This window comes from Lotus japonicus, chromosome 6 (genome assembly GCF_012489685.1).
Source record: "Lotus japonicus ecotype B-129 chromosome 6, LjGifu_v1.2".
Lineage (NCBI taxonomy): Eukaryota > Viridiplantae > Streptophyta > Magnoliopsida > Fabales > Fabaceae > Lotus > Lotus japonicus.
The window spans coordinates 51827958-51850791 of NC_080046.1; the positions used below are offsets into that span (position 1 = coordinate 51827958).

The following is a 22834-nucleotide window of genomic DNA, read 5'->3' on the forward strand; positions in this document are numbered from 1 at the left end:
TCTATTAGAGGGTTTTGACCGGTTTTAGACAAACATTTATTTGACCAACTCATGAGTTTGTTTGACTACATGTTTCATCTTGAAACTAAAAAAGTCAAAACTAGTTTTTCTTTCAATTTTCAACTATTTTATCAAATAATTTTACCAATCATATAAATTTACCATCACAGATGGATAAAAAACCTGGCTGTCCCTCAGTTTGAGCCGGACACCATTATTGGCGTGGCGGTAGGCCCACTATTAACGGCTAACTGTTTTTAAATCCTGGGGAAAATGTCCCATGTGGAATGTGACTAACTGACTATCAATATGTCAGATTTTATATTCTTTTAAGTTTTTACCCTTTGGGGGATGGGAAATATGAATTATTTATTATTGTTTATCAATGATTTTATTTTATTTTTTTGGTCGACAATGATTTAATTTTAAAGTTAAACACTACTCACTAACTATATTGTAACTCTCTTAAGTAATGTCATTACTTGGGGTTTGAATTTTATGTATGGAAAAATCTCTCATTAAGGGTCAATATCACTAAATGTGAATGTTTTCAACTCGAATATCATTACTTCATTGAAAGATACATTGTGTTACAAAAAATGGATTAGCATAGCAAGATGTCAAAAAGTCTCAATATAGTTGGTAGATAGTTAAACTTTTTAAGCATTTAGTTGAAGATTCAATCCCTAAACATTGTGTATGAAGAATGATTTGTTGGAAGAGATCAACTCAGTTAATGTGATATGAGAGCATCTCTAATGCAGTACTTTGTGACTAGATCGTATTTTAAGATTTTGTATTTTAAATTTCCTTGCATTGGAGCAAGCTGATGATCTGGAGGGTGTGAAATCTTTTTTTTAAGATCTAGATCTTATTTTTAAGATCTGTCTCCGAGCTTTAAGACACAAGACCACAACAAGATCTTAAACTAAAGAATATTTTTCTCTCTTTTATTCATGTGGGTTATTGTGGGACTCAGTTGAAAATAAATTATATAAATATATGAGGTATTGTGAGACTTAAGTCTAAAAGTAAAATAAGATATCATCATTGAAATAAAATGTGCATCAATACCTTATATTCTAGGTGACATTTTAGACCCAAAAAAAGTGATAAAATACCAACTAAGGTTAGGTACCAACATTAGAGATGCTCTAGAGTAGGATTAATCTCAAAGTTGTCCATTGTGTAGATGCTTTAGTAATAGTAAAAGAAAAAAAATACTATGATACACATGACAAAATAGTAGTAGGAAGTCATTGTAGAAGTTTGTTTGGTATCTAGGTACCGGTAAGATTTGAACCCTGGACTTGAAGAATTCTAATCCATCAAGTACCATTTAGGCTATCGGTACCGGTGTAGAAGTTTGTTATAACCTCGTAAAGACTTTCTCACGATGGAAGATATTTTAATTATAAATAAAATCATCATTTTAACCACACACTTTACAATTAACCACCATCATCACTTTCCCTTCTTCTTTCGTGCTGTCATTGGCAGCAGTGGACCCAAATCAGACAAGCATGTGTTTTTCGCCTTCCCACTCTGCACATGAGTCGTGAAAATATGATGAGGTGTTAAAAGAACAATAAAAAACAACCATCAAAGAATAATACATTTTCTTTGGCATAACATAGTGAATAGAAAACACCACCTTACAAAAAAACAGGTGGAATTATCAAAACCTTGTGTTTAGATTCATACTGTGTGAAGAAACAAAAGCCTTTGTTTCTTATGAATAATGGTGTTGCCTTTTTTCTCAATGATTTTACAGATTGCAATAATATTAAGCCATTTGTACACAATTGTACTGGTACCCTGTCGACATACTGGACCACTAGCTTTCAGTTACATCATTTGTAAAAGCGACTAGTGAAAGATACAAAAGAGTGTTAAGGGTAAATTTTTAGCTCAATTAATCTTCTAAATATTAATTAACACATTATTGTATTAGTTTTAAAAAATTGAAATGACACTGCTTTGTCTACAAGAACTTATATTCAAAGTGCAATTTTTCTCTTTTTCTCCTTCTACTTTTGTGTATAAGCACCTTGATTCTTACATTACTTCTTTTTAATTCACTTTACACCTCTCCAATGTTCTGTTCCTTTCTTTATCACATGTCTCATCACATCTATATCTCTTTCCTTCCAATGACAAAATTGCATTTACAAGATCTAGAAACAGCTTGAGTTCTTCATACGGTTAACCAGGGAGCTAGTAGCTTACTACATGGAGATTGAAGAGCACTCTGTGACTGAAGTTATGAAGTAGTGCAGAGAATTTTCAGGACAAAGATGACGGAAAACATGAATCTCATTATAATGTCAAAATGGAGACATGTTTCCCTGTGTAATAACATGTTTGGATCAACTTATTGACACCAAAAGCTACTCACAAGTCACAGTTTCTCCTCAAAATTGTTTTTGGTTTTAGAATTGATTATACAAGGATTTCCAAACATGTTGTAAATAGCTATAAAAATCAATGCCAAAAGTAGGGAAAATGGAAATGAAAATGGGTATCAAACTCAAGTAGCTATACTCCAAAATAACATAATTGCATAGAAGACATACAACTGCAAAAGACATGTAGCCTGCTCAAGTAAATTCATTTTCCACTTTAGCAAATAGCAATACTTTATTAGCTTCCATGCAATCAAATTTCACCATTTTTCTATGTACAATAAGGTCAGGCTCCTGCTGATATATAACGAGGGAAGCTGCCAGTTAACTGAAACAGTGAGGCCTTGAAAGGGTCATGGCACTTTTTGAGGCTAATATCTGTTCTTTACAAATTACAGAAGCTAGTGGAAGTTCCAATTTGTAAATAAAATAGTGGGAATTTTGAATGAACCTTTGTGATTCACGATCTCTTGTCTTAGTTGTACTTAAATGATGATGCACAATTACTTTCTTCCCCAAAGCAACTAGAAAATGAAGAACCAATAACTTGAGCAGTGGAAATACCAGTAACTTGTAGATTGAACAATTCTTAATATGTGACGTTCTTTGACCCTTAAAAGATCAAGGTTTTTGAGATCACATACTTTGAAGAAAAATGAGTGGAAAAAAAAGCGTGGATGAGAAAAGAAACTTTACGTTGATAAGGTCGGAAAAGGGGAGTGAAGAAGATTGAACAATTCTGACCAAGGAGTATAGGAAATCTATAGTTCCATATTTTGAAAATTACATAAAGGAAGCATGGACAGTGCACAAGTAGTATGGATTATGGAGGATACTACTTTATTAAAATGTTGGAATTTTGGGGATTACAGATGGAGGTTAACTACAAGCATAATGCATCAAATATTAAAATAAATAACAACATTCTAAGAGATTCAATTACAGTGATTTTCTACTGATACATTATACCTGGAAAATAAATGCATCAAAATGTAGAAATTTCATGAACTTCTACTGATGCAAAAAGTCATGAGTAAAATACTTTCAAGTAATTTATTACTTGTCAGCATCAAAAAGCAAAATAGTTGCAATGAACTTACATGAAGTTAGGCAGGAGTTCTTATTCATCACAAAAAATGAAGCATGACAGCCTGATTGATTGGTTCTTTTTATATCAAATAGAAAGACTACGAGCCCACTTGGATCCAAAGCAAAAAACACTTATTGGAGCCTATATAAAGGCCAATGAGTACTCTTTGGTCCTCATTCAAATGGGATCCAAAGAAGCTTCAAAAAGATGGAGGAGAGGCAGATGCATTAGCACTCAAATTTCTAAACCAGAAATCAACCATGGATCGTCTCCTCTGGCTCACTCGATCTTTTGTCATCAGATATCATCATTTGCTTCTCCTGCTCCAAATAGTATACCTTGTCATTCATACCTTCTTTTCTGTAAGCCTCAATCATGATGGAGTATGTTGTTTCATCTGGTTGGCATTGTTTTTCTTTCATACGCTCGAAAACTCTCTCCATTTCCATCAAAGCCTCCTCCTTGGCACATGCAGATATGACTGTATTGTAAAAGGAAGTATTCTCACGTATCTTATGCTTCCCAGCCAAATTAAAACTGCTAACTACTTTATGGAAGATACCAGCATTGCCATAACCATTGATAAGGCAGCAGAAAGTCTTCGTATCTGGTTTCAAACCCTCAGAGCACATTTGATCAAAGGTGCGCTCCATGCTTTCAGCATCGCCAATGTCTGCAAATGCCTCAATCAGATTGTTATAAGTTGAGGTCGTCCATCGACATTGAACCTTGCGCATATGCTGCATAACAGACGACATTTTGCCATACAATCTTTTCTTCCCATATGCTCCAAGCAAAATATTGAAAGCGTGTGTTTCTGGCTGTATCCCAAAATTACATAACTTTTCATACCATTTCTCCATCATATCAATCAGACCTTTACTACCAAAGACACTGACGACCGTGTTCATAGTCCAAACATCAGGCTTGCATGTAGAGCTCTCCATCATACTTGACAGCATTTTCTCCATCTCATCAAACCTCCCAGCCTTACCATAACCACTGAGGACAATGTTCCGAGTGGAAGTGTCTGGTGTGATAGATCTTTCAGCCATTTCTTCAAACAGCAACTCAACCAGTTCAAATTTCAGAGCATCCAGGTGAGCTTTTATCAAAGTACTGTAAGTTAAAACATCAGGCTGACATTGAGGGAGGTTCTTCATCTCATCAAGGATCAAAAGTGCCCCATCAACCAGGTTGTTCTGACAATATGCTGCAATTAAGGCCGTGTAAAGTTTGGTACTTTCACAACCATCTTCTTTTATAATGTCAAAAAGCTGATGGGCACGATGGGGTTGTCCTGATTTTCCAAGCAACACAATGAGTTTCATGTAAGTTGCTTCTCTGGGCTGGTAATAGGGTTCCTCTCTAACCATGTCAAATAACTGCATATTCAAATCACTTATTAAGCAAGTTACTCATAATAATTCCTATAAAAGAATTATTCATTTGAAAAGCTTTACAACCAACACTTCGAAATTGATCTAAATCCATACACTGTCATTTCAAATTTAATCCAACAACATGTATGCTTATGTTGTCCATACATTGTAATTTTAGTTGGACAGTTCTTGCAATTTGGGATTACAAAAGAAATTCTCCCATAAAAGAGCGGGCTACTTGGGTATAGTATGATGACACCTTTACGAGTAACAACTTCTTAACATAAACACTGTAATCTTTCTCCTTGAGTTTCAAACTTCTAATAGAAAACATGTAACTGTTTCTATCCGTATGTAACATTATATTAAATTCCTCACAAATAAGAGAGGTTATAAGATTTCTGTTAAAAGTTATAAACTCTTACAATGTAGTTAGTACCACACTACATTATTTCCTAAATGAACCCCACAAAAAAACACCAGCCCATAAAATCAACCAACCAAATGAACTTGTTCATGAATTGTAACATAAAAAAGTTATCTTATTCTACATTAAAGAAACACATCTCAATCAAAATTGTAGAAATATTTATGAAAAAAATATAAGCACAAAAATTTCCCTTGACAAATCATGTAAAGGTTTCACCTATAAGAATCTATTCCCCTCAAATGAACATAAGAATATCAAAATCAAACATTCAATCAACAGTGAAGTTATATAAAAAAAGTAGAGTTTTTGAGTGATGAGTAACCTCAAGGGCTTTAAGCCATTGGTTCTGGTGAATGCAATCGGATAAGGCTTCAGTGAGAGTGTAAGCCCAGGCCTTAAGATTGCTCTGCTTCTTCACCTTTTTCTTCTCCTTCTTCATCTTCTTGGGTTTCTCCAACATATTCTCAAAGAACAATTCTTGAGGAAACTCAGTTTCTTTGCGTTGTCGTCGGTGTTTGGACACAGAAGATGAAGAAGAACCAGCTTTTGACGCCTGAGCTGAAACTGAGCAGTGGGTAACCCGAAAGATTGGATTTTGGGGTACTGGGTTGGATTTGGCATGGGGAATGGGTGAAGGAAGAATGGAGGAAGAAAATGAGAGTGATGATGATGTTGAAGCCATCGAGACAACCTCAGAGACTGTCTCACACAGATAGACAACTGAGAATTGGAGAGGAGGGTTATGTTTGAACTTAGTGCTAAAAATAAATTTATAGTTCAAATTTAAGATGGAAAATGGAAATACATTTGAATTAGTATTAAAATACCTAGTTCTTCTTTTTTTACAATAGATTTAGGTGAGGGGATGATGCTAGTTTTTTTGTTGGTACAATAAATTTAGGGTGAGAGGATGGTGCCCCAGTCTAAGGTAGAGAAAGTTGTCGGAATCAAAGAGTACTTACAAAAAAAACTTACTTTTACCTCAATCTAAAGGGACTAGTGGCTAGTGCAACTTGTCAATTACAAGACTTTGTTATACTGCATAGAACAATTTCTTAGGGTTTAAATACCTAGTTCTTCAAAATTTAGATGTTGATTTAGTTTTATATTTTTTTTTTTGAACTTTGATTTAGTTTAGTTTTATATTTAATTTCATTTTGGGTGGTTTTTAAACTTAAATAAGAGGGACGGAGGAGATAAATAAGAAAACTTCCACTTATAAATTGGTCATTTCAAACAAATTTTCTGGATTTTATTGAGTATATTTTACCTATTTTTAGTTTAACACCTTGTGTCATTGTTTGAGATATTACTAAAAGAGATAAAATTACCTTGTGTTTCTATAGAGAGAAATATTTTAAAACTATAAAAATTATTATCTTTACACTTTGTCAACTACTTTATATTATGTTTAAATTTTAATTAAGTTATTTAAATGTAAGAGATGACTATCTTGCATAATAAATAAAGAGAATTTCATAAATTTTTCATTTGGTAATTTTTTCTTTCTATAACAGATGTTCCCACCAGTTCGAAAAACTGTAGTAGCTTCTCTTAATAATTATCTTTCTCATTGTCCGAACTTGTATCATCACCTTTACGAAGTCTAACTTGCTTACCTTACAATGTTTAAGACAAATAATATTGTAGCACAGATCCCAATGCATAATCGGATGGTTGAAAATATTTGGTGTACATAATGACTCCAAAATTCAATCCAAAGTTGCCTGCAAATTATATAATTCTCTCAAGTCTACTACACATCTAGTAGCCTATCTAATTTTCACAATCATAGTAGCTAATTGAGAATACCAACTTGTAAATCTTTCACATTTATTGACTAAACAATGAATCCTCCTAAATGCCGCAAGCTTACTACACTATCATTGCACATAGTGAACATTCTGTGCTGAACAGCTGAAGGTAAACCTTCTTTATATACTTTGATGACAGTTACCACTATCTTATATACCCACAACTAATACTTTTCACACTTCAAGAAGAAAAATGCAGGCCTACTGCAAAGAGCATCTGATACACAGCATTAGATAGACCCATACTCCAATGATTCCCAGCTGAAGGGATGGAACACATAATAAACTCTTGGTGAGCTCTTGAAGAGCAAAGCCACACAGACACATACAGCTGCAATGGCCACCATTGACAGCATAGCCGGCCGGTAAACCAGTGCCCTTCTCATGCCACCATGTGCCAGCTTGCGCTGGCAGAGCCCGCAATGATGCTGCATTGTTGCTATTCCAATCTTCTCAGTCTGCAAGCTTGAAACTTTTGATGACTTATGCCAATCTGATTGCTTCTGCTTCTTGTCATGTACAAGGGTGCCAGGGATATCAAGCACAAGATGACTTTGCAATTGCTTGTTTGCTTTCCTCTGGACAAGTTGAATGTAGGAGTAGTAACCTCGCAGGGATGCATAGTCATTAGGTGTCAAACCTGTGTTATCCTTAGCACTTTTCCATGCCTTAGTTCCAACCTGAACATGGAAAATATAGGGGTAAAACATTTTCTACTAAATCCTTTCAAAAGTAATTCAAATAAGGATTGACCATGTACTAAAAATCATAGAAGCTTTCCGGCACAAGAGAGGAAGTGGGGGGAGTGCTTTAAAATATAAAGAATAAACAGAATGAATATTGATGGTTTAACTTTAGGTTCCATAGACACCTCTCCCACCCCAGGAATTTTGAAATAGTAAAAAATGAAGTGTAATGAAGTTATATGATGCCTTAGAATACGGGTTAAGGCTAACTCTACAAAAGCGCTTAGAGATGAGAGTTGCTCTACTCTTTATAAACACTTAATTTAGCTATATCTCTAGTCAACATGAGACTTCTCAACATGATGAATACAGATTACAGAAGAGAAATGAATTACCATTCCTGGATCATCAGTCAATGCATCTAATATATTTTCGGAGCCATTCGTACTTGCTGCAACATGAAGGGGGGTCAAACCAGCAGGCACAGTAGTATCAGGTCTAAATAAGAACCTGTCAGGGGATTTGTTGACTTGCTTCTCTTTACTGTCTCCACCATCTGAAGCCTTAACTGGCACAAAATTTAACAGTAGTTCCACCATTGGCCTGCAATTTCTCTTTACAGCTGTGTGTAGAAGACCCATGTCTAACAGTGCAAGCTCAATGGAGGAGTGATCTCCGGTATCAACAGCACCCTCAACGATAAGGTCCAAGAGCTTTTTCATCACAGCACACCAATCATGGTCCATAGAGAAGCCAACAAGCCATGTGAACCGATTAAAATGGAAGCGATCTTGGACAGGTGCTCTTGGACCTAGCCTAACTTTCACACGACTTCTATGAAGGAGCCAACCCATTTCTTGTATGAAATACAATGCTCGAGTCTTTTCTTCCATGAGTTTGGCTTTTATCTGGATGTCATCAGCAGTCTCTGCTGTCTCAATAACATTTTCCAGATTGCAAATCTCTGAACAAATTTCTTGCTCTGCAACTATGAATGGAAAGGAACAGCTGCTAAGACCATTATCTTCCACCTGAGTAAACATGATCAGTTCAGAGACAAAAATACAACTTCAAAAGCTAGCAAGATAGAATGGAGAAAATGACTCATTTGTGCATTATATTTTTCTCTGATTCAACCACCAGGCAATTCTCTGTTTCATCTGCAGAAACAATCTATTCCATGTGCTTTGGATAAGTTACTGGCCTTTTGACACCTATTTCTTAATCCATTGTCGTAAGGAATTGAAATTTACATGAACAAAGCATCTCTTTTACATACCTAGTTTTGGCTCCACATGATTATATATAACTCTAAGGTTTCAAGATAGGAAAATGTTAAACTCAACACTCATTTATTGATCGGTTTTCAATGGAAATAAGAAAATCAAGAACTACATAGGACCAGGATCAATTCAAAGTTGATTGGAACAGAAGCCACTCAATGGCAGGCATCAATAATAGGAAATACTAAATCACCAAGATATATTCATTTAAAAAAAGTCTCAAAAGTATGCTCCAATTTTTCTGAGCTACAGCTCAATTGAAGAAGTAGGAAGTGTGAAAAAAAAATTGTTTCATGACCTTTAAGCAGATTTCCTATAGCTGGAAAAAGGCCAGGGCAAAAAATTGTTTAGAAATAAACTATCACTATCAGTATAAGATACCACCTCAATAAACCCTCTTCCAGTCACATTGGGTATACGACAAGAGAAGCTGAGATGCTGGAGTTCATGATGTCCAATGAATGCGTCAGCACATTCAATTAAATCAAAACAACTATCCTGTACCAGATACTTTCCTTCAAGTGCACAGAGCAACCTGAAATGAAGAGGAAGTTATTAACTTCTAGGCCAACGCCTGTAAACAAAACGTAAAGCATGCCATAAGCATAGACAAAATTACATCCTGGACATTTGGGCCTCCCTCTCTCTCTCTCTCTGTCCCTCTCTCTGTCTCTCTCTTTCTCTCACACACATGCATTTTCAAAACTATTCCCTCCCTCCTCTCTCTCTCTCTCTCACACACACACGCACACACATCCATTTTCAAAACTATTTTATGCCCGTAAAAATTATTTCACGATAATATCATTTTCTTTCAAAGTCTTGAATAATCATCACTTAGGTCTAGGGCCATATATCTCCAGCAAGCAACAAAAACATTACCTTTTTTTGTTCATTCGTAATTTCTTACGATACAGTATATCAAGTCACGTGATAATTTAAATAAGTTGGCAAAACCCATGCCTCTGCAGCTGACTCTATGCTCCTTTGGAGCATCATCAGCAGGGATGAAAAAAACATACAGTACAAATGGGGCATGCCCCCTTAAAAGAAAAAAAAACTTAATTGAATAGTATTCAAATGCTATATTTTTCCCCTCTAAAATTTTTACACTGCAACATCTAATTAGTCATCATTGGTTTTTTTAATGTGTTATATTTAATTAGTCATTATTGATTTTTGTCATGATCATCAGGTACAAAGATTTTACCTTGCGCTGGGAAGGAAAAGGTTCAATCCTTTCACAATAATTTTTACATTTGCACTTGCAGAAACAGCAAGTGGTTTAATGCACAAAATCTCACAATTCTCAGGGCTTTTGAGCCGCAAAGGCACATCTAAGACCACCTGACCTGCAGGAGAGATACAAGAAATAAAAAATATACATATTTTAGTTACCTGAGTAAGATGATAGAAGATTATAATGATAATTGACACACAATCACACGAAAGAATGCATGCAACACACAGTAAGAGGGAACAAACCATTATAAAGAAAAGCTACAGAGTGCCGCACCCTTGTATATACCCATCCTGTTCTCCAAAAAGAATCATTGGATGTGGCAAGAAGCTTTCTCAAGCCGGATCCCAGATTATAGCTTAGCATCAAATAGGAATAAGAACATTTAGATTTTTTTGTTTTGTTTTGATGGTTCCAGTAGGCAGCCTACATATCAAATCATACCTCCTCCCATACAGAACTTTTTAGGTGAAGATATATAGTTAATATGATACAGCCTGGCCTTATATAGCTCTCTATCTCTGAGGGACTGTGAGATAACCAGTTCAGGATCTGGTTTTCAAAACAAACCATAAATCAAATACCACACAGAAATAATAGTGAAATTTTTTATAGCAATTCCAAAGCAGGGAAAAGGTACCTGTGATCGTAAATCAAGGGGGAAATCATTTGGATCCTTGCCAAAGAGTTTGAAAACAATTCGATCCGTGCTACTCTGTAAACAGAAAACAGTGAACAGATTTAATAAATACAATCTTCAGACAGTCACTGAAAATAAAAAGAACAAGAAAAAGCTACACGTATAAAATCAAATCATTAAATTGGGGAGTGGGGAGGAGGATAAAAATGGTATAGACTGTAGACCATGACTTTTATGAACCCTGAAATACAATACTTATCAATTAGTAAGAATTAAATTAACCATATACACAAGTTAAAGAGTATGAAGGCATGACTTTCAAAAATCTCAAATCAGGCAACCAATTATGAATTTTGCTATGGCAGTATAGCTGAGAGATCAACATGAATACTCAGATTAGAACAAAGAGAAATTAAAACAAAAAGAAAATATAAGGTTTGTACCCATAGAAACATAATATGCCCATCTAAGCATGCACTATATAATCCATATGATAAATGAAGGGCCTTATAAATCTTATCTCTTCTTTCAAGAATAATAAGTATCTGAGACACACTAGCACTAACAGCACCAATAAATACAGTGAAAGGCAAAGATGATGGACAAATTGATAAGAACAAAGATCTTGGCCATAGGTAGATGAAACTGGATACTAGCCGCAATTGATTCCCTTGGAAGCAAACCCCCATGGGCACTAAGCTTGTGCTAACCATCCATCAAAAGAAGATATACAAACAATCATCCAAAAATAAACATTTGCAAAACCATAACTTTTTAGATATGAAAGTAATAGGAACATTATAAAGCTATACAGTGATAAGGAAATGAATTCAAATCACTAAAATAATATACCTGAGCTTCTCCACTAGAACTGGATGGTGACTGGGTAGAGGTTGAATCTGACTTTCTACTTGTCTGTGGTGGACTTGACTTGAGAGGCTCGCATTGTATCCATGAAGGATGGGAATTCCTGGGGTTCTCAGTATGATCCTGAACATCATCATATACATTATTCAGGTCAATATTGCTTAATCCAGTTCTTCCAACTGCAGTCTCTGCGGCAACTAATTGGGTTGAAAGGTTGTCCCTTGACAGAGGCACTTTTGAGGACTGTGGTCCGAAAGGAGATTTTAAACTTTCTACTGCACCACTGCCTGAAGGTATACATTTCTGTGCTATGTCATTAGCAGGAACCGCTACACACTGTAACCTAGATTCTGGAGGGTTTTGATGGATTAGGTCATTGCCCATCTTGATAGAAGAACCAAACGGTCTGGATGGTTCAGGAACCCTTGAATTTGTGTTCGGAACATTCTGTAAAGCTTCAGTTGTCCCAGCTTTTATCAAACATTGAGATCCCTCCAATAAGGACGCTACATTGCTTCCATTAACTGTACCAGCCATACTTGCCAGGTTCCCCAGCAGACGAGACAGAATATCCGGATTTCTCGTATGATCTGAGCCGTTTGCTACAGTTTATAGAAGGCATAATATGTGGAGTCAGATAAGCATGTCAATATTCTAAATAACTATAAATAGGCATAGAAGTTCCAAAAGCAAAGATAATTTTAATATCCTCAAAAGGAAACATTCATTTTTTAAAGAAATGTTTCAGCTAAACACACGCACTAGAATGGAAAATCTTCCAGCTTTCTAGCTATCTGGTATTATGTGCTCAAAAGTTAATACAAGTGGACAAAAAAATTAAATGATAATGATGGTACAGTCAGGAAAGACAAACAGAGAATCATTATCATAAATTGACCAAATACTTCATGCTAGTTACAATCTGGGCAAATCGGTTTTATCATTAGATTATTAATTCGGGCCAACTCCCTTGCCAAGTGAATTTTCCATCCTTTTGGCAGATGAAAGTTCATAATAGAGCAAAGGAGTCAAGCTGAATTGTTCAAAAGATAAACCACGTGGCTACTTGGGTGTTAACCTACGTGAAGCTTAAAACTTCAGATACTATCGCAGAAAAATACTCTTAAAAACATCACAGCGACTAGCAAGTCTTTCATTTAAATAATCCAGATTAGCATTACTACACAATTATCACTATAGTCAAGCCACACATCATAACTCTTGCGATATCACATAACCAAATCATCCCGATTGGTATATGAGCAGTTAAGTTAAGCGCTGATTTACCTGTTGAGACTTTACTATTCCACTTCCAAGTCATGAATATTGAGAATCTGAACTCACTATACTTGTTACTATAATGCTGAATTACTAATAAACAAAGAGATTCAAGCTCAAAGAGCCTATGCTGGAGAAAAATTAAATCATATCAAACCACAAGATGAACATAGTGAACATCAAGCCATGTATGTGTTCAGTTTTCTGAGCATTTTGTACAAATACTAGTAATAACTACCAGCTACCTGAATATGGAAGACAATCAACCAAGCTAAAGGTCTTATGGAGCTTGAAATTAAAGCTATCTCTCCTGATACTAGATTTCATATTATGTATGTCTTTCTGATACTCTAATTCTGAATAAGAATTCCTTGAAAATGAAAAACAGCTATCTAAAGCCCTTCACAGTTCTTAACCCAAAACACTAAGTCCAAATCCAAGAAGAAACAATGAATACGACTCTGCTTCCCACATGCATACCATACAACAAATTCAGCCACCTAAGTTTAACATTTAACAACCACCTTCACTGCCACCGCTATTGCCATCACTACTTGTACACCACTAACCCTAAAAACCCTGAGGCATATACTTTTAAGATAGACAAGATTCAAAGCTAATTGAGTTCTGTGTGCTCCAAAAAATAAATTATTTAATAAAAAGGAGAAATCCATTTTAATAAAATATACAAAAAGAATGACAGAAAATATGAATTATGAAAATGAAGTACACATTACTTTCCAAATTATGACATGACTCCTATATCCATTATGAGAGTAAATTACTAGGGGACTAATCCAAGAGACGTAGGTGGATAAATGGTGCACAGTTATTTTTCTCCAGCAAAGAACCAACCCATGACTTCTACTACTAAGAACAGTTGAACCAGGTGTTTTACTTTCAGTTCGTATCAAACACAATTGTTAACACTTCCATAAAGAGAATAGCTATTAATTTCCATTTTACCTCTCAGAAGATTCATTTATGCTACAAAAGTTTCAGAATTAAATCAAAAAATCACAAAAGGAAAGATATCAATTAACACCTTTCACCAACGTGTGTCATCCATGCAGCACTTTCCACCTATCTTTTTTATTTTATTTTATGATTATCAGATTTTCCTCAATCCAGAGAAGATATATAGACAAAACAACAACCAAATAAGCATCACTCTCTGCCAAACATGTAAATAATGATTACAAGTACAAGTGTATAACACACACTCACAATGCATATTGGACAGTATCCTTAATAGACTCGTTAACAGGTAGCTACTGCTCCTTTCTTCATTCGGAGGGCCTTCATTAACTACAGGAGCATCGGGATGTGTTTTCCTCCTCCTCCTATTGTGGCCATCGAGACGCCTACGACAGCTTCTCTTCCCTTCATCAAACTCTTCAAGAACATGAAACCTGTCATAAATTTCCCAAGTTGCACCAACTGGGGTGCTAAAGTAAATTTCTGGAAACTAAAAAAGCATGTAAAGCAGGTTTTAAACAACCAAGTACAAGAAACACCCCAACAGCACTAAAAACTTAACCCAAGGCAAACCCTAGACTTCTCATATTTCTCTTTACTTTAGAACATGGTCTAGAACATTAAAGGAATGAACATATCATAAATCTCAATTTCACAGTCCAAGAAACCATCGTTTTATAACCTAACTGACCTGCTACACTGTTGGCAGAATCGCTGCATAACATTTCCCACTAAAGCCTGGCTAGCCTTAGAATGCGCATCACAAACTTTGTGGCGACGGTGGTAATCCTTTGCAGTACTAAGATCAGCCCTACAATCTTCCACCTGACAAACAGTCACAGTAATCTTTGACTTCTTTCCACTTTTTTCCTCCCCTTCCATGATAGGGAATACTTGACCCCCAAGGTTCAAACCAAGAGAACCGGTTTCATCATTCATCTCCACTCCTTCAGTAATAACACCCTTCCTCCTCTTCTCCAATTCTCTCCTTCCTTCCCCAGGGTTGATACCATCCCAGGCAGAAGTCAAATTGATAGAAGTTTCAGCATTTGCAGGAATTTCAGCATCAAAATCAGTTAACAGCTTACTACTCCTACAATCTGATGGCACTGAATTCAGTTGCTTAGCAGTAAAAAGATCACCATCCCATTTCCAATCATTCAAATCCCACTCCAAACTTCTCTTCCCAACACCCTTCATCTCTGGCACCACTGGTCCATACATATTCTGATTCTTTTCATCCTGAAACTTAGGCTCCATGAATCAAAACCCCATAAAAAGACAACAAGTTACAAATTTTCCAGATTCCAAATCCACCCAGTTGAAGAATTACAATAAACACACAAAAACTTCAAACCCCACCTCCAAAAATCACAACTTTAATCACCCAGAATCATCAAATAACTAAAAACAATAAACAAACCCCTCTAGCTTGTTCATCCGTACAACCAATCAGAAGAAGCGTGAGAATGGATCCAAACAATATCTGCTTACCCAAAAGCTGCAAAGATGACAGAAACTTCCCTGAAATCACAAACAAGCGACCCAGAATTGCAAAATTCAAACTTGCAGCATATATCACAAGATACAACACACTAATGTCACATATTGTCAAGTGTGAAAGGAAGAGTTTTTTTGCATCAAAACTGAAGGAGGAGAGAACAAGTTGAGGTGGCAAAGCAGAGCAGAGAGTGGAGAGTGGAGAAAGAGAGGGAGGGAGATAGAATGAATATAGGAGAAGGTGGCCACAGAAAGCATGCGTATAACAGAGGGAAATTAGGAAAAGGTTAGGAACGAATTTGAAGAAAATGCTGTTTCTGTTTCTGTTTCTGTGCAGAGACAGTCAGTACCTCTCTCTCTCTTGTGATATCATGGAGGTAAAGGAATTTTTCTGGTTTTTTAAGGTATCTCATGACCGATATCCGCAAGACTAACTCTTCCAAACTCGTTGTTAATCGGATATATCTTTTAATAAATGTTTCTCTATACACACCGTTTAAAATTCAAACCCGTTGGACTATACACCGTTTAAAATAATTTGAAAGGTTTTAAACACACCTGTATTTAGTAAAAGTAAAATCTAGAAACAGTCAAATTCTTTTTTTATAAGCAGAAACAGTCAAAATAAAATACTGAAACAAAACAAACTCACAATAGCTGAGGAATTTTAGGTTTTTTTTTCATAAAAAAAAATAATGATAGAGTCTATTTAGTGTGACTATAAATAATTTCACATTGTATAAATAAAAAAGTGTACAATAGTATATAAGTGTCTTAGGGTTTTGTATTGATATGAACGTAACTTAAATTATAATATTGTAATAAAGCTAAAATTGTCTAACGACTTATAAGGTTTCTGAGATTCAAATAAAGGAACACAAGTCCAACAACCTCTAAAGTTCGGTTGGAGTACGAGCTCGGGAAAAGCAATTTGTATGACCTCTGCGACTCAAACGAATGAGTACAAGCCTAGATTAGACAAGAATAAAAAAAATGGGTCTCACTTGATGGGGGAGTATTAGATTAACAAGTGTAATAGAATAGAAGTCTCACGTTGTATAGATAAACAAGTATACAATGATATATAAGTTAAAGGACACAATCATTCATTAAATGTCTTAAGGTTCGAGCACTCAATAACTAATTATAAAAGTATGATATTAATATTTGTGAGTATGTATGATTACAATTATCCCCAAAACTTAGCTCAAGTGGTAAGAGTTATGAGATATAAGTGTTAGGTGAGATGAAGAGTGAAGGGTCCAGGGTTTGAATCCTAATGAGGGACTAATTTACTAACATTACTAACAACTAACATTTGCCTATAAAAAAAATGTGTGATTGCAATTGTATGTGATTAACTAAGTTAAAAACATTATAAATACACGACTTACTATATAATTAGAAATTATATTAGTATATGTATGCCAATTTTGTTTGAACGAAAGTGACTCTTTTTGCAATGAATGATATGTTATGTTAGTGGGTGTAAGTGTAATTACTTCAATCTTTTAATTTATTTTGTATTTTATGATAATATTGTGAACTTCATTCATCTAAGTTTTACATTTCAATTTGTGCTCCCAACAATCATGAACTTAAATTGTCTATTCATGAATGAGATATTTGTTAAATTTTGAAAATTGTTACTTAATAGGTTTCAAAATGAACTTTGAAAAAACTCTTCACATTTACTATTTATATCAACTTTTTCATTTGTGAGTTATTTGTGAGTTTTTGAAATAGAAGATGATGTATGGTCGCAACACCTCATATATTGTGTAGCTAAGCAATTTGACTTGAACCAAGATATTCAAACTAACATCGTTGAATATCCTAGATCCATTCCAAATTGTATAACAACCTGATGTAAGAGGTATCACCCACAGGATCCCTACAAGTATAGTGTCCCTCAAACAACAATCAAATGACTTTAAGGTGTTTCACCACCATAAGTCAAGGCATGCTTTTGGAACCATGGTTGCTTACGAAGGTTCTTATAAATTGTCCATCAACACAATCTTCACATCAGCAGTAGGAATCCAACATACAACTTTCGAAGGGGAAGTGATGGGTTGTCCTAACGAGTTAAGTCAACATGCGCGGATAGACTTTAGGGAGATATAAAAGTTAAGTTTGAGCTCATTCAAGTTTAATTTGTATGCTATTAAGTAATTTTCATCATTTAAACAATATATTATCGGTGAACTTCATTTATTCTGTGGTGTATTGGAACATAGGAATATGCAAACGAAGATTGCAAATTATGACGAAGGGCTAAAGTGTTGAAGTTTTTTCCATCAATGTAACAGTACTTTCATCATGACGAACTGAGGAAGAGTGTTTTTGTAAATGTTCAATCTAATGAAATTACAAAATTTATTTGTAAGTTAATTATCAATAATTTATTGACGGTTAAGACTGTGAGAAGCTTGCCGATGGATTTTGGATAAACTATCGGTAAATTTTACCGTCAAGACATGTACCTAGCTACAAATTTTGGTCAATCAGTAATCTGTCAAAAAATTAATTTCCAACGATATTTGGGTACCCAAATTTCTTGTAGTGGATTATCTTTATGTAAGTTAGCCTCATCGGTAAGTCTTAAAGCATTACTGTCTTTTTAATTTTTTATAGTAGAATTTTTTGTGGGAATGAGATAAATGTTCGTTTCACATGACCCACTCACTATATGATCATAAACATGCACAAAACAATAACATTACAGCGTAACTTCTTGGACAGTGTTGATGCTCTACAGATGCATCTCCTGCATCTCAGAAATCTCCTATCTGTGTTTTCTCGAGTCTCAGCTGTGTTGATGATGAGAGGGAGACCACATTAACATCTGACCCTTCCACCTGCAGACCTTGGCTTGGAACGAGAGGACGAAGCAGGTGAAGAATTCATTATTTGTAGGAGAATAGAACAAGAACACGATTCAGAAGTAGGAGAAGGAGAACATGAACGCGATTGAGAACTAGAAGAAGAGAACAAGAACGCGATTCAGAAGAGAAGGGAACGCTGGAAACGGAGAAGAAGAATGAGATAGGAAGAAGAACGCGATTCAGCAGCGAGAGGAAATGGGGAAGAAGAAGGAGCTCGGGGAGATGGAGGAGTACGAACCCTAATTTCTGAGTGTTTGATGAATTGGGAATTGGGGTAATTGGTTAGGGAATTAGGATTAGTTGGGGGCGGGAATTAAGAATGTTTAATTAGTTTTGGTTTATAATTAGAATTAGGTTAATTATGTTAATTATCATATGTGTAAATTAATTTAAATTTTTTTAGTGCCATGTCACCTTCATTTACATAGTCAGCACGTTGCATCATCACTCGCCCGAGCTCGGAGCTCCGGCGAGGGCTGGCTCCATACGATTTTAAAAGAGAGGGATTTAATCCCCAAATTTTTCCGGTCAGGGACCTGTTTCAGACGGCGACACAAAGACAGGGACTAATATGAGGATTAAGCCTTAAATTAATTATACATTTTTTTGGGCTAGTTCAATGTCGTCCCAGTCAGTCCAAAGATCTTACAACTATCTTATGTTGGAGCAAAAAAAAAAGATCTTACAACTAAGGGGACACTATGCTGGTTCACAGAGGTCCGAAATGATTGAGATTAAAATCATCTCATCCAAAGAATTCCATTAACATTTTTTCTATTACGTTGAGATTTTCTCCCTATGCCCTCATTGTGATTTGAGCGTTGATGTATCTTTGTAGTTACCACTCCCACCGTGTCGGAAGATCCTTCCAAGGCTTACGCATCACCGTTGGAGATAAAGAGACAATGTCAATCCAGATTCAAGAAAAACCCAATCTAATATTTTTTTTTCAACTTTTCTCTATTCATTTTGTTTTTGGATAAAACTTTTCTCTATTCATATGTGTCTCTATCTGAAGTGTATACAAAAGTACCGAGGCCCGGCCCAAGGGACAGGAAGCGAAGTCCTTAGTTTAGGCATCATCAATTTATTTGACCAAAAATAAAACATCATCAATTTGTCAGTCTCATAATTTTGTAATTTGAAAGGATAATTTTGTAATATTAATTATATAAAAAATAGACATAAAAAAATGCTCAAGGAACAACGGCGGTTAGTTGATTGGTATTGTCATCATGTGTGTGCTGAACCAAAGCAAAAATAGTTCAGCACTTTGTCCCTCAAGTAAAGTGGTTGAGCGGTTCGATTTCCGACTCATGCGAATCAATTGTGGGAATATTAATTTATGTGCTGACTATAAGACGAGAGATTAGTTTCGCAGCCATTAACTGTGAGAATACCTTAATTAACACTGAAATTAATGTGTGCTGAACCTGTTCTCATTGTCTATAATATTAATGTTTATTTCAAATATAATTGCCGTTAGATCGAGGTTACTTCACTACACTTAAAATTAGATCAGAACTACCTTAATGGCACGTTGTATACTTGTTTTCAATTGGTTTTCTCTGTAACAATCTTCAGTTTCCTCCTGGTATTTTATTTGTAGGAGTATTATATTTTTCAAACTGCACACCTGGTCGTTGGGATGGTTCTGTCAGGATTCAGGACAGTGTATATATAACAGCAACATGTATCTGAACTATTAAGGTGTTCTGTATTACTTCATAAAAGGTTTCAATTTCTTTTCTACTTTTTTTGTGTCAACTTGGGAATTTCCAACCAGGTATATGAACACGAAGAATTTTTTTTGTTAAGTTAATTAATGTTCATGCCATTTCCTTTTGATACCTAAAAAATGACACTAAATTAAAACTTGAATTTCTTCTGTCAAAAATAAATAATGTTATTTGATAGAAGGTCAAGAGATTGATCTAATGGTTTTGGTCTTTTGGATCTTATATTGATGGAGCTCAGCTCACAGATGAACTAATTAAACTGTGGAGGACCTATATGCTTTGCAGTGCCAAGCTCTAATTAAATTATGATGCAGGAGCAATTAATTAGGAATTTGTTATTTTAAAGTATTTTTAAATATGTTTAGGATCTATTCTGTTTTTAATTAAGTTATGATTAATTTATTAGGATTTGTTATTTTTGTTATTTTAGAATTATGATCTTTTCATTTTCATATTAGGATCTTTTATTTTTAGAATAGAATCTTTTTAGTTTCATTAGGGTTTTCCTATTTTTTCTATTTAAGCACTTGTAAGACATAACCTATTTAGTTTTTTATTGATAATAAAATTTAAGAGTTTTCTCTTCTTCTCTAGTGGATTCCAGTTTATTTTCTAGGGGTTTAGTGTTGGCTAATTCCCTTTCTGGTGGATTCCAGAAACCTTTTCTTTTAGGATTTGCACTTGCAATCCTAGTACGACTTCCGCTGTATCAAGTGGTATCAGAGCAGGCTCTCTCATGTCTCTTTTCTTAGCTTGATCAACGATGGGAGATCAACCAGTGACCAAAGCAGACCTAGAGGGTGTTATCGCGGCTTTTACCACGGCCCTCACTGCTATGACGCAACAGATGGCGACGTTCACAGCGGCTATATCGAAGCATTTCAACAATACCAACAACGGTAACCAGCGACGAGACAGGAGAGGGAAACCAAATAGGTTTCCACGCGACAATAGCAACAATCGTTCCGCTATATACTTACCTTCTCAATCCTTACCTTCACCATCCGTATCTCATCCTTATTACCAAGTTCAGTACCCAACCTCTAAAACCACCGAAACTTCACACCACTAACCTGCTACACCCAACCTTATCAATCCTCACCCCAACATATCACCAACTGCAGATCCAATTTCCTTGCCATAACCCTTACCAAAACCCACATCAAATTCATGTCCATCTGCCAAACCTGTGCACACAACTTCTTCGGAATCAGATTTTCAAATTTCATTTGCGCCATACTATGTTGTTGTCCTGGAAGATGAGGCAAAAACATTGATGGATGATTTGTGCAGCGAGAGCACACCAACACACAGTTCTCTTCTATCTAGATATGACGACATCGTAGAGGTTGCACTCCATGTTATATCCGAGGCAAACACCTCTGTTAATTTGGGCATCGAGGCAGTAGTCACACCTTGCAATCCAACACTTATGGTTGTGCCTCAGGTTGGATCTGTCCTTATTCCCAAGTTTAAACCCCATCTGTTTGGTAATATGCCTGAGCAAGAGGAAGTGCAATCCAACTTGGCTAACTTGCAATTCAGACAATTGATTCCATGCCATTGAAAGTTGTTTCAATCACCGCTTGTTCATCCAGAAAACACACTCTTTCAATTTTATGGTATTCGGCGAAAAACAATTTGATCCTGGCATCAACAAGATGGACGCAAATGTTTCAAAATAGGAGTCTGCACACTTTTTTCCATTTGTTTTTATTAGATATTCAACACTCACTCTTCTTGGATTAATTTGGAAGCCTTTTGATCCTGGTATTCTGAGGCAGCTGAGGTCCTTTATCGTCATGAGAACTCGGGGTCGAGTTCTTCATAAGAAGAGGAGACTGATGCAGGGGCAATTAATTAGGAATTTGTTATTTTTAAGTATTTTTAAATATGTTTAGGATCTATTCTGCTTTTAATTAAGTTATGATCAATTTACTAGGATTTGTTATTTTTGTTATTTTAGAATTATGATCTTTTTATTTTTAGATTAGGATCTTTTATTTTTAGAATGGAATCTATTTAGTTTCATTAGGGCTTTCCTATTTTTTCTATTTAAGCACTTGTAAGGCATAACCTATTTAGTTTTTTATTAATAATAAAATTTAAGAGTTTTCTCTTTTTCTCTGGTGGATTCCAGTTTATTTAGCCAACACTAAAACCCTAGAAAATAAACTGGAATCCACCAGAGTTGATAAACTGTAATCCACCAGAGTTTGAGAGAAATCTCGTTTTATAATAATCAAAAACTTCATAGGCTATGCCTTACAAGTGCTTAAATAAGAAAAGAAAATATCCTAACAGAAAAATAAATAATATCCCAAAAGATCCTAATTGTAAATAAAAGATCCTAGTTGAAAATAAATAAGTTCCTAACCAAAAATAAATAAGATCCTAACTTAATTAAAAAAATATAATAGATCCTAAATGTATTTAAAAATACTAAAAAATAATAAACCTCTAATTAATCTGCTCCTACATCAGACTCCTCTTCTTGTGAAGAACTCGACCCCGAGTTCTCATCACGATAAAGGACCTCAGCTGCCTCAAAATACCAGGATCAAAAGGCTTCCAAATTAAACCAAAGAGAGTAAGTGTTGAATATCTAATAAAA

General features: G+C 35.3%; 2 protein-coding genes across 3 annotated transcripts; both read right to left on the bottom strand.

The window, feature by feature from the left end:
- Nucleotides 1-1236: 1236 nt before the first annotated feature.
- LOC130722211 (pentatricopeptide repeat-containing protein At3g06430, chloroplastic-like) lies at nt 1237-6067 on the bottom strand. 2 transcript variants are annotated; one of them, XR_009013807.1, is made up of 3 exons: nt 5630-6067; nt 3506-4880; nt 1237-1545 (listed from the first exon to the last, which is right to left on the bottom strand). XR_009013807.1 is itself a non-coding variant. In XM_057572869.1 (2 exons), the coding sequence occupies exons 1-2, from the start codon at nt 5987-5989 to the stop codon at nt 3750-3752; spliced, it is 1491 nt and encodes a 496-aa protein (XP_057428852.1). In that variant the 5' UTR covers nt 5990-6067; the 3' UTR covers nt 3281-3749. The 2 variants fall into 2 exon arrangements, 1 of the variants encoding a protein (XP_057428852.1); XM_057572869.1 differs by lacking the exon at nt 1237-1545 and having other exon boundaries at nt 3281-4880.
- Nucleotides 6068-6951: 884 nt separating this feature from the next.
- Nucleotides 6952-16008, bottom strand: LOC130722212 (squamosa promoter-binding-like protein 1). Its single transcript, XM_057572870.1, has 10 exons — nt 14785-16008; nt 14343-14527; nt 11823-12439; nt 10971-11045; nt 10776-10882; nt 10576-10694; nt 10301-10442; nt 9475-9625; nt 8203-8838; nt 6952-7801 (listed from the first exon to the last, which is right to left on the bottom strand). The coding sequence occupies exons 1-10, from the start codon at nt 15351-15353 to the stop codon at nt 7352-7354; spliced, it is 3051 nt and encodes a 1016-aa protein (XP_057428853.1). The 5' UTR covers nt 15354-16008; the 3' UTR covers nt 6952-7351.
- Nucleotides 16009-22834: the final 6826 nt, after the last annotated feature.

Excerpts from the sequence above, each read along its gene's own strand:
- LOC130722211 (XM_057572869.1), bottom strand. The coding sequence starts at position 5,989 with ATGGCTTCAACATCATCATCACTCTCATTTTCTTCCTCCATTCTTCCT. Across the intron at positions 4,881-5,629 it reads AATGGCTTAAAGCCCTTGAG|TTATTTGACATGGTTAGAGA; the intron begins GTTACTCATCAC and ends TTGAATATGCAG.
- LOC130722212 (XM_057572870.1), bottom strand. The coding sequence starts at position 15,353 with ATGGAGCCTAAGTTTCAGGATGAAAAGAATCAGAATATGTATGGACCA. Across the intron at positions 10,883-10,970 it reads CCCTTGATTTACGATCACAG|ATCCTGAACTGGTTATCTCA; the intron begins GTACCTTTTCCC and ends TTTGAAAACCAG. Across the intron at positions 8,839-9,474 it reads CTGGAAGAGGGTTTATTGAG|GTGGAAGATAATGGTCTTAG; the intron begins GTGGTATCTTAT and ends ATGTTTACTCAG.